We start from the raw sequence: 12,827 nt of genomic DNA, 5'->3' as shown, positions 1-12,827 counted from the left end.
TCAAGTACATCATCTCACTTAATGAGTAATTTGCCTAAGGAAGTCGAAAGAGGAACTAAACCCAAGGATCAAAGATTTTTAGTGTAAGTTTTGTATCTTTCCTTAATCTTATTACATTAGAATTTATGTTATTTTATTTATGTTTTGATAATTTTTTTTGTCTATGTATTTAAAAATTGTAGGAGTTCAAATGTTTCAAAATGAAAATAATTTTCTATGCTGGAAGCTTCTGAGTTGGATATTTATTTAGATGAGGCAAAGCTTGATTATGAAGTGTTTGAAGACTTGAATGTGCTTAATTATTGGAGGGACAATGCTAAGCGATTTCCTGATCTTTCTGTTATGGTACGAGATGTATTGAGCATTCTGATTACTACAGTAGCATTAAAGTCTGCTTTTAGTATCGGTGGTCATGTTCTCACTAAGTTTAGAAGTTCTCTCCATCATGAAAATGTTCAAATGCTTATCTGCACGAAAAATTGGTTGCATGGCTTTTCTTTAGCTGCCGATGGTATTATTTATTTTATATATTTCAATGTTTTTAATCTTTTCTTGTTAAATTAATAATTTTAGTTAAAATTCAAACTCATTATATCTTTTTCTTTTATGACAATGAATATTAGATGATAATAATGAGGACTTGAAGATATCATTGTTGTCCAAAGAAGACTCAAATGTTTTGATTGAGGATGAAGATTGAGAAAAACATTAATTAGTCTTCAAGTTTATGAATATTTGATTATGTATTTATATAGTTATGTTGATAGGATTGTAGTTTGTGTAATTATGTTAAAGATTGAAAATTTGAAATTTTATTTATATTTGATGTAATGTATTTGCTTATTTATGTTTGGTGTAATTTATTTGTTTGTAATATGTTTTTATTATTTAATTTATAAACTAAATCATAGTATAGTTGTATTGATGGAGAGTAAAAATAAATATTTTGTAAAAAAAAATGGGGTAACCTGACCCGGCCCATGAGCTAGTAAATGGTGGGCTGGGTTAAAGATTTTATAGTCCATATAAAATATAGACTGACCTGACCCAACCCATATTTTTTCAACCTACAAGGGCTTGAGCCGGATTGGATCAATCCGGTCCATATTGATAGGTCTAAGCACAACCAAATGACGCTCCCTTAAGGAGCACAGCAAGATCTCAAACTCCCCTAGAACGCGAGGGGAGTGTGGCCAGATCATAATTTTTCTGGGAAAATTCGATCGGATCTTGTATGTTATACTCAGATTCGATCATAAAGTGGCTGGTGGTATAAAAGAGCGTCATTGATATGTTTGAGAAAAAGGAAAATAGTAAAAAAAAGTATTTTAGATACTTTATATTTATCTATTAATATTATTTATATGATTGAGATAAATTATTTATTTTAAATATTAATAAATTTATATAAAATTATGATCAAAATTTAAAACAATCATAGTATTTTATTTTATTTTATTTTTTTATCTTCCAACTTCTCTCCTAACTTGGATGTGGCTTTCGTGGAATCAAGGCAACCATAAATACGAAAATCAATGTCCCAACATGGATTAAAAATCTGCAACCTTAAGCCATAAGTGTCTCTCTACAACAACATGATTTTTTTATTGTACACGCAAATTCGTCTGACACCGAAACGAACCAAGTCAAGACCTCCTCAAAATATGGGCACGCCACGTGCTGCTACATGAACCCCATTTTCAAAGAAATTACTTTAAATATATATATTCTTCTTTTCTGTCTCCTCATTCCTCTTGGTAAGAGGTTTAGCTAGTTTGAGACTGATTTGCAATCAAACCAAAAATTTTGGTTTTGGTCATTAATGGTAAGATGACTTATTTCTTAAGAGTTTAATGCCCTTTTTTGTAATTTCATTTTGTCAATTATTGGCCACCTTCCTTTCCTCGTGATAAAACTACTTCAGTTTTACTTCCATGTCAATTGCTTTAACCTTACGTGCCACCTTCTTATTGATTACCGCTCTTACGTGTCGCCTGCCAAGTGGATCTCTGTCTAAACGTATGCCATCAAGAACTGTATTTTTCACCCAGAAGAAAATTGGCTTCTTCACTTAAAATATTTGATTATTTTATTTGCAGTGAGAAAATGGAAAGCGATGTCATTGGGATAGTTGAACATAAAAATATCAGTCAAGTTGATATCCCAGCAGTTTATACCAGGAATCATGCCTGTTTACTTCTACATACGTATACTTCAATTTCTCAATAAATTGAACATGATCTTGCCCATATCTGCTAGCTTACCCACCAAGAAAAAGAAAGACTAATAATTTGTTCTTCATATAAGAATATTCAAGAAATCATAGAGGGCATACCCAAGAAGCTAGTGCATTACAGCTTGGAAAGTAGTAATATTTATATACATATACGGTGCAAAGAGCTATAGTATTGATCAAGAAGTGTGATTGACATACTCAGATTGCTTGGGCTTTGGGATGACTTGGTGTTAAGTGAAAATATCATTTTCAGGTCAATTTGTTTTTCTGTTTTGGATGAGTCATATCCCAGTTGAAGATATGGTGTTTTTTAAACAAAATAGGCTGCATGGGAATTGGTATATCTGACTGCTTCTAAAAGATCATTTGATCAGAAAAGTAATAAATAAATAAATAAATAAAATTACAGTATATATTTATATCAAGTTATTTGTTTATTTGTTTTTTAACTAGGTAAATGGGCCACAAGACTTTTATGTTTTGTCGGGAGGTTGAGCTAAAACTCAAGCTCCAACGGGCAATGGATGATGTTTCCTAAATTAAGCAGCCATTGGGACAAAGCCGGTGGGTTGAGGACTCCATTTTTTATACAATGAGCTAAAAACTTAGCTTACTTCCACAAAAAATTGCCTTATTTTAATAGACAAACGATGACAAGCATAAGAGATAAATACATAATGTTTAATTCGAATATGATAAGTGCTACATACCAAAAGCAGTTGATGACGAAAAATCAAATCCAAGCATCTTCAATTATACCTAACCAGCTATAATCCTTGTAATCATTTGAATAACCACCCTATCTACCACCATCTCCAGAGTCATAATTCAAATGTCCTTATTAGCAAGCTTTTAAGGCAAGATATATATATATATATATATATATATATATATATATGTACTGAGATGTGTTTCACTTTAGATATTATCTTAGTGATAAGATAAAAACTCTAAAATCATTAATTTCAATTTCAATCTCTGCCAATTTGCTTCACCTTTTTATATTTGATTTTCTTCGTCTCTAATGTCTACTTATACATGTATATATTATGGCAAAATAAAATTACTATTCTATTGCAAATCCAAGTTTCATGATTAAATCATAATTAAATATTATCAAGTTGGTATAACATATATGTCATTAGTAATCGGTTGGTTTCATAGATTTCTTTTTCTTTTTCAAGCCTTTCGTGAAATCATGGTTACGAAACAACACGTGTAAATAGATTAATCATATAGATATCTTCATTACTGCCCATATAAATTAATTTTGACATTTTTTAATTTAATAACTTAATATATACCAACCATATGACATATGCAAGTTGCCCCATTTACATATTCTTTTGGCAATTTGTCCCCTTCAAAGTACCCTCGATACGTAGCATTTTTCGGCCGTAATTTTCCTGCTTCCCTATTTTATTAATTCTTTATCAATTAAAATTTGAAATTTGAAATTTAAAGTTAAAAATTAAAAATTTTTTATTTAAATTTTAAAATTAATGACATAAAACAAATTATCTCTTATTTCGTGATGTAAATTTTATGTAAAAAAATAATATTAATATGCAATCACATTTTTGTCATTGTTATCGTGAAATTGAAAAGGTTGACATAATAATCTTAATGAAATGCTAACATTAAATGTATTGTATAATATGGTTTAAAGTCAATTGGTTCACCACTTTCGGACTTGCATGATATCCTTGTTGGCGAAAAGTGAAGCACAAGGAGCTGAAATAAGTTTGATACGTAATACATTGTACTTAACGATAATTTTCACCTTTTCAAAATGCAAAGGGATTAAAGTGGTTATTTTCATAAATATTATTTTTGTTAGCGAAAAGTGAAGTAGATAAGGAACTAAAACAAGTTTGAGACGTAATACACTGTTTTTAAAGATAATTTATGCCCTTCAAAATATGAAATAAGGAATTGAAACAAATCTAAAGCGTAATACATTATCCTTAAAGATAATTTTTGTCTTTTCGAAATGTGAAATAAGAAACAAAAACAAGTTTTAGGTGTAATACATTGTCTTTAAGGATAATTTTCATCCGTTCCTTCAAAATATAAGATTCAATGCAAAAGAATTAAAGTAGTTAACCCCTAAGATTCAACAGATTTTCCTAAATAGTTTGGCTGAGAGCATATCACTTAAACCTAATCCACGTGTATACTCATACATGAGGAGAAAATTCTTATTCTCTCAAAGCTTAGCCTGACTTTATGTGTGCATGAGCGCACTTCCTTTTTTTACTTATAATAAGCTTATGATGAATTTACTTATATAAAGCATTAGCATCTTTTGTATTTAGACAATGTGAAATAAAAATTTTATGAGATATCATTAAATATCCAACAATTCTTTGATCCACAACTTGACACATGCTCTTGTTTCACCCCAATTTACACTACTTTGTGAGTATAATTGGACTCCGGCCACCTAAAATATGTGTGATATTGATTCATTATCTCTCAATTTTTTTGTCATTCTTTTTTTCTTAATTAAACACTCGAAGAAAATACAGTTGCTTCTTCTCCTTCTACTTTTCTTGTACATGTAAAACTTTATTTGAGTTGAGTTACTAACCAAAGAAGAGAAATTTATCCATGTTGGCATATAAAATTGAAATATATAAAAAATCATGAAATAATTTCCAGATATCTATCAATGTTAATTATTGTTTTAAGATTTTATGCACTTACACTAACAATGTGCAGAAAGGATATAAACCATAAATCTTGAAAATACAATTAAATTCAATTCATTAGATAAAAAAAAGCTTCTTTTCAATGAAATTGTCTGTCTGAAAAAATTTTAATTTTGTTGAATACTTTTCTAATGAAACGTTATAAATTCTTAAATCAGTAGTGTCTTTTGTAAAAAATGAAAGAGAAGGAAAATTTTATGAAGGATACTCAAAAATCTATTAGTAATAATTTTTTATATTAAAACTTTTTGTAAATTTAGTCAATAATTTACATTGAAGAATGGTATTTTTTATTTAAAAAATTCATCAAAATTGAAATTACCTTTTTCCTATAATTTTTTTATCATAAATTTTTTGATTTTGTGTTATTTTAATATCTATCTCTAATTTGTTATATTTACTTTTGCCTTTTCTCTAAAAATAAATAACTAAATCAAAGTTCTATGTACAAATATGATCTCCAAAACCTTAATGATATACACTTTATGTTACAACCCTAAAGAAAATGATATTACATCGTTCTCCATGTCTCAATGATAAACACATTTTGGCATGTTTCAGAGTAGCAAAAACATGTGCTCTTTCGTTCATAATGAGGTGCTACTTTCGACATAAAATGATGAATTTTTTTTTCCCATGTGATTGGTGCTTGAAAAATACAAGTTGAGACAAGCTATGATGATTGAAAACAAGAAATTTTCTGATTATTTTGACTCTCATGAATCACGAATTTACAATATATATATATATAAAAGAGAGCCAGATAAGTTCAAATTTTGGAGCAATATATCAAAACAAATCATGTTTCGAGATTCGACTTGGTTAGCCAAGATGAAACATGCCACTCTCTCAATCCTAAAATATCATCTTTTGCTTCCCGGTATCGATCAAGATTAATCAAATCAAGGAATCATGTATAGTTTGATATTATAGGGAATTTAAGAAGAGAGAGTGAGAAATCAAAGGCATGCGTTGATGATGAATGTGTGAAGAGAATAGAGACATTAATTCATGTCAACAAAACCAAGTTTCTTTGTTCACATTAAAATCTTGGGGTTTCCCTGGATCCATCAGCTTTATAACTTAAAGAGCAATCAAAAGTCAAAAAAGCTGGCTAGCTTTCAAAAAGTTTTTGAAACATCTAATTTAAACCAACACTTTAGCTCAACTACAAAGAAATTTAGACTAACCAAACCCAATGATTAATGATTACATTTGGATAAGTGACATATTTGGAATATTAGAACCTGAAATATAGAAAACTAGATATAGAATTTAGTTAATAGGATATGGGCTCCTTTCATTGTTCAACAACTAAAGAGAAAAAACAGTGAGACAATAAGTTGGATTTAACTTATTAACCATTGAAATCTGTTCTAAAGTTTAAGGTCAGAATTTTCTTTTTTAATCTTTCTCATATTTATAATAATAATAATAATAAAATAAAGAAAAAGCAGAGAGGAGGGGGATAAGGGTTAATAATTGAAGTTGAGGTCTACACTCTTAGGTTTGAATTGTTACTGAAATATATTATATAAGCCAGTGGTACTACAGGTTAGGTAGAAATTAAAGCCTGCTTGACTTGGACAGGCCTTAAAGTTGATGGATTTTCTAAGCATTTCTCAAGTCACATCCGAGAGCGCCGTTGGTTTAACCACATTTGTCATATTATTATCACAGCATCACGGTTCACTACTGCATACCCTTTTTTTGGCCCCATGATTTCGGCGTAGAAAAAGAAATAATAAAGGATAAAGGATTAATGCACGAATGTCCATGTAAGAATGGAAGATCATGTCAACTGATTAGTACAAGCATTTTTCTTTATTATTTGGGGAGGATTTCCAAATCCAATTTTCTGAGTAAAGGAACTTATTTATTATCCATTAAAGATTGCATCATTGATTAATAAATAAAAAAAATGATTTCTTCATAGTTTTAGTTTAAGAAAGTTAATCAAGGGTAAAATTGGCAATTCAATGTTGAGCAGAGCAGGTCTCCAATCCATGAATCCATGATGAGAGCGTGCCCCATGTCATAATTTTCCTCACATGACCCAACCCTAATGGATGACTTAATAAAGCATTAACACACAAATAATCATACTGTATATTGTAATGTTGTAAATTTTGAAATTAAAAAAAATTAATATCTCTTATTTGAATTATTTCGATTTATTTTTTTACCTAATCATAATATTAGCATAATTTACTTTTTTTTTAGGTTTTAAAATTAAAAAAAAAAGGTATGTGCCAGAAAGGAGCACCGAAGAACAAATTATCATGGACCACAATTCTGACGTGTGCAAACGTGTTCACTACAGCGGAAGTGCTTGGGCACTGGGGGGCATTTGTAGTAAAAACGCGCCGTTTACAGTTGGTCACGTAAACGGCAGCTACAAAAACCGGTGAAGTCAACCGTCAAGGACAAAACGGTACTTTCGCAAGAAAGTTCTATGTTAGTTCTTTAGTAACCTTAATCCTCGGGGAATTTAATAAATAAAATGAAAAAAAAAAGAAGGCAGAGAAATGAATACACGTAAATACGATATTATTTAAATGAAGAATTATTAAAATTTGAACCAGCTTTTCTGTACCCCCACCCTCCATGGATGGGTTGCAATATCAAAAGAAAAGAAAGTATTTTTTTTTCATTTTTTTATTCTAAAATTTGGAGTTTCATTAAATTAGATTTACTAAGGATTTGGAGTCCGAGGCTTTGGTTCTCTATAGAGAGAGAGAAAGCAAGAGCGCTGGAGAGAGAAAGCGCGTGTAGTAAAAGCGTTTGAGGATCGGACACATAAAACAGAAGGAACAAACAGCAACGATGGTGAGCTGCTTGTGATTCTCTTTTCCTAATTAGATCTCTAAATTCTTCTCCGTTCCTTTGTTTGTATCTCGAGAAATAAAAACTTCCTGCTTCTTCTATCGATTGAGCTTTTGAGGTCCGTTCAGTGTATTCTTCTTCGAAAAGTTCACTCCGAAATCTGATTTCTTTGTAAAAGTGTTCTCTTTTGCTTCTGCTGATTTGACCATTATACTTTTTCTTATCGGTGCTAAAAAGAGGTACATTCATTCCGCTGTCCATTTCTGAGTCTTTTTCCTTCTATATTTTTGGTGGTTTGTGGAGGATAAATAATTTCTTATTGATATGTTTTTTGCGGGAAAATTTTATATGAAAAGCTCTGATCTTTGCGTACGCAAAGTTGAGATATATAGAAATGAATAGTCGATTATTGCTCAGGTTAAAAATTCTTCCCAGCTTCAGTTACTTTGGTGAAGGTTGGATGTTAACCTTAAAATGTTAAAGCTTTAAATATTTCCCTTTTTGATGAAGCTTTAAATGTTTCTAAAACATTTAAAATAGCACCAATAATTAAAATAGGGCATAGTTTAAGTTACTTTAAAAGGAATCGGTATTGAATACTTTAAAAATAATAACTCTACTCTACTGCTTTCTGGAATTTTGGTGCTAATTTGGAGATTTAAGAAAATGGGTAAATTTTGGTATTTCTTTTACTTTTGTGCTCTCCGATTCTTAGTTTGACTAAAGACCGTACAGGAAGAAGAGGAAGCTAAGATTTTGAATTAAGAGAAACTTTGGGTTTTAAGGTTTTTTTTTTTTTTGAGATTAGGGTTTTTAAAACCCCGCCAAAAAGATGGTTTCTGATAAAAGTCTGGTATTTTAGTTGCTTTTCTTTGGTCCATTTTGATTGAGCCTTTTCTTTTAGGAGAATCTTCTTTTCTTGCTTTGTGCTTTTCCCTCCGTCTCATCTTTTCCTCTTTTCTTACTTTCTTATTAAGTATTGTCAGTTTCGAGTTTTTAAAATTTAAGCTGTGTTTGCTTTCATTTTTTTGCAGTTGGTGCATACGTGTGGATGATCTCGTAGTCGCCATTTTATGGGATCATATTTATAATTTATGCAACCATTTTGGAGTTTTTGGGAGTGGTGAGAGTAAATGTCGTTTCGAAGTATAGTAAATGATGTCAGGGATGCTTTTGGGAGCTTATCTAGGCGTAGTTTTGAGGTGAGGTTGCCTGGCCACCATAAGGGAAAATCTCATGGATTAGTGCTTGAGTTGCATGATCAGCCTGTGGTTATTCAGAATAGCCGCTGGGCAAGCCTCCCGCCTGAGCTGTTGCGTGATGTGATCAAGAGATTGGAAGCGAGTGAGAGTACCTGGCCTGCTCGCAAGCATGTTGTTGCTTGTGCTGCAGTATGCAGGTCATGGAGGGAAATGTGCAAAGAAATTGTTCAATGTCCCGAGTTCTCTGGAAAAATCACCTTTCCAGTGTCTCTGAAGCAGGTTAGATCTCTAATTTTTATGATCTTTCTGTCATGCAAACAAGATATTCTTGTGGAATAATTAATAGATGAACTGATTAATAATGTGTTTATCAGGCTTCTTGATTGGTCATAACCATTTTATTTTGTTATAAATTTGTGTATGCATACATGTCTTAACTTCTAAAGTGGAATTTTATATTATATACAGTAGTGACTGACAAAGTTTTATTTGTTTATCATCAGCCTGGGCCAAGGGATGGGAGCATTCAATGCTTCATTAAGAGAGACAAATCTAATTTAACTTATCACCTTTTCCTTTGCCTTAGTCCTGGTAAGCTACTCTGTCAGGCTCAATCTTTTACAATTTGTTGGCCTGATTCGGTTCTCTGGTCTTTTCTCTGTTTTCTTGGTGGCCTTAGCAATATAACTAATTAATTTTTACCACCAATGTTTCTGTGGTTACAAGTATAAGCTCAATGTGGTTAAATATATATTTTTTGGTTATGGAAATGTCGAGCTGTGCTCCTTATCTTTAAAATAAAAAACCGACTCATTGATAGGCTGAAGGTCTTAGGAAGTCGATGCTACTATAATGGATGGGACTGCTTCTAAAGTCAACATTTTTTTGTTTCTGAAGATGCTGATTTGCTGTTGAAGCATTCTACAAGTGCAGTTGTAATTGTTTGACTTGCAAACATTCTCCCTCTTGTTCCCTCTGATAATACTCTCCAACGAGATAAATATAATGTGCAATAAAATATATGTTTTAGCAGGCTTTGTAAATCTGCTTCAATTTAATTGTCTTATCGACTCCTCTGGTCTAGCTACTTTTTAATTATTTTGACAATCTGAGACAGTAAATGGCTACTTCTTCTAAGGGTTCATGATGCATTTTTATCCAATTTGGAGTCCTTTGATTCTGAAGTTGAGAGCCTGTGCGAAAATCTGATTAATTCACTCATTTGAGTTCTATCTGTTGAACTTTACTGTGATGGCTTCCTCAATATACATGTTTGCTACACTTCCAGTTACTTCTTTGGAAAATGCCTGAATTGTTGTTGCAAGTTAACAAATTTGGTTCTAAGTATAAATGGCATCTGGCTTTTTGGTACATTTTCTACTGGCCTCCCATATGATCTGTGGCTGTGTTACATGAATAAAAATGTCTGTTGTCATGATCAAGTTTGAAGTTAATGGAAGGTTTTACTTTAACAATTTAACGAGCCATTTGTACATTGGCTGGGCTCTAATGTCCTTTTACACTGCACCATGTTGAACTATAGCACCTGTGTCTCCATGCAATTTAAATAAGGTCTTGTCAGTCATCTCTGCTCCATAAATGGTCCAAGATCATAAATTATTGGTAGTAACTCTTTTACTTCCCTTGTTAGTTGGTGAATTTTTTCTCTTATTTTGTCACCTTAACACTAACTAGCTATAGATGGCAGATTATTATTGTTGTGTTGGTTCCCTACATACTATTCTGACGCTCATGTCTGTGTGGATATAATATCTTGTTTCATATTTACCATTCTATTTGGGTATGTAACCTTAACCTTTGCTATATTTTGCAGCTTTGCTTGTTGAAAATGGGAAGTTTCTTCTTTCTGCAAAACGGACACGTAGAACTACATGCACAGAGTATGTGATCTCCATGGATGCAGATAACATATCAAGATCTAGCAGCACGTATATTGGAAAACTTAGGTAGGATTTCTGGTTCCTTCCTCAATGTTGCTATTTTTTATTTCATTAGGCTTTGAATGCTCAGTTTGTCGAACCACCCTTATATTATATTATTTTATTGCATGTTATGGTTGACATTATTTGAGGAAGGAAATAGTGTACCATTTTTCTGGAGATGTCCTGCTAGTTTATTTGATTCTGTTGACATTATTCGCTAGGTTGTAAATGAACATATGCCGGCAGGTATTTTGAAGCATCATGTTTGTGCATGTCATGTTTGTGCACATCATGCATGGCTAAACTGATTTGCAATCCCTATTTGATATGTTAATTCTTGTAAATTTATATTGTTAGAAACATCCTAAAGTGCATATTTACCTTCAGGTCAAATTTTCTTGGCACCAAATTCATTATTTATGACACACAACCTCCATACAACAACGCTCAGCTTTCACCACCTGGCCGAAGCCGTAGGTTCTATTCAAAAAAAGTCTCACCAAAGGTTCCCACTGGTAGCTACAACATTGCTCAGGTCTCATATGAGCTGAATGTGCTAGGTACTAGGGGGCCTCGGAGGATGCATTGCACTATGCACTCAATTCCTGCATCTGCCCTCGAGCCAGGTGGCATTGTCCCAGGCCAGCCAGAGCTTCTGCCTCGATCCCTTGAAGACTCATTTAGAAGCATCTCTTTCTCAAAGTCAATTGATAATTCATCTGAGTTTAGCAGTGCCAGATTCTCGGATATTGTTGGAACCCGCGATGAAGAGGATGAGGGAAAGGAGAGACCATTGGTTCTCCGGAACAAACCACCACGGTGGCATGAGCAGTTACAATGTTGGTGCCTGAACTTTCGAGGGCGGGTGACAGTTGCGTCTGTGAAGAATTTTCAGCTGATTGCAGCAAACCAGCCATCAGCTGGTGCTCCAACACCATCACAGCCTGCCCAATCTGATCATGATAAGATTATTCTCCAGTTCGGTAAAGTCGGCAAGGACATGTTTACCATGGATTACAGATATCCTCTCTCTGCGTTTCAGGCTTTTGCCATCTGCCTGAGCAGCTTTGACACCAAATTGGCATGTGAATAGACGAAAAAGTGACGACATGTTAAGCAAATAGAACATGTAGCTGGGTATTGGTCCTTACTTTCTAGCATTTATAGGATGGGGTGGTTGTACTCAGCCAAAGAGACTTGCAAGCACAGAACAACTTCTGTGCACCTACGGGAGTCCTCCTCCTTTCCATTTCTCTTCCTCTTTGTCTTCCTTTTGGTTTTTTCCTCTATTTTTCTCCTTTGAGGTAGATTGCTTTAAATGGTTTCATCGTCTGTCATCTGTTGTTCAATCTTTGATGTTCTAATCATGTTATCATAACAGTTAAGACTTGGAAGCTTACAATGTTCAAGTATCATGTAATGGAAGATTCCTCTCTCGGGGGCTCTTTTTATTTTTTTAGCTACATTTCGTTCTCATTGTGGACATGCCAACAGTGGTCTAAGGAGGTGAATTTTTCTCTGGGGATAACTGACTTTAATTCTAGTCCAGAAATATAGATGAATTTTGGATATATAATTATATTATTATATATAGAATCGTCCCATTTTTCAGGTTGGTTGCTTGTCGGATTCAGCTTGTGCTTGGGCCAGGCCCGCCGTAGGCAGAACACTAGATTCCCACCCGAAGGGCCTCTCTGTCCGCTAAATGCTATGTGATGCTGTCCGCCTGTTCTTTGTCTGACCTCTATAACGGAAACCCGTTGGCAGCAACAGTTGTGTTACGAAATTTTAGCTAGGTGCTAGATATTCCTTCTGACAGAACAACAAATGACTCAACCTCCTCAGACATGTCGGCCCAACTTCACCACGAGTTGTCCTGAAAGCACTTGCTTGACTTTTGGTTTTC

The 12,827-nt window shown here is 33.1% G+C and overlaps 1 protein-coding gene across 2 annotated transcripts; it reads left to right on the top strand.

Annotated features, from left to right (window-relative positions):
* The first annotated feature begins 7,536 nt into the window (after positions 1 to 7,536).
* On the top strand, positions 7,537 to 12,380 carry TLP5 (tubby like protein 5). 2 transcript variants are annotated; one of them, XM_021428379.2, is made up of 5 exons: positions 7,537 to 7,779; positions 8,811 to 9,257; positions 9,482 to 9,569; positions 10,813 to 10,945; positions 11,309 to 12,380. In XM_021428379.2, exons 2-5 carry the CDS (start codon positions 8,910 to 8,912, stop codon positions 12,012 to 12,014), a joined length of 1,275 nt encoding a protein of 424 aa, XP_021284054.1. In that variant the 5' UTR covers positions 7,537 to 7,779; positions 8,811 to 8,909; the 3' UTR covers positions 12,015 to 12,380. The 2 variants fall into 2 exon arrangements, with proteins under 2 accessions (XP_021284054.1, XP_021284053.1); XM_021428378.2 differs by lacking the exon at positions 7,537 to 7,779 and adding an exon at positions 7,786 to 8,015.
* The last annotated feature ends 447 nt before the right edge of the window (positions 12,381 to 12,827 follow it).

Source organism: Theobroma umbraticum, unplaced genomic scaffold, assembly GCF_002168275.2.
Source record: "Theobroma umbraticum cultivar Fairchild unplaced genomic scaffold, ASM216827v3 scaffold_51.0, whole genome shotgun sequence".
NCBI classification, from domain to species: domain Eukaryota; kingdom Viridiplantae; phylum Streptophyta; class Magnoliopsida; order Malvales; family Malvaceae; genus Theobroma; species Theobroma umbraticum.
This window is presented reverse-complemented; position numbering and strand designations above follow the sequence as displayed.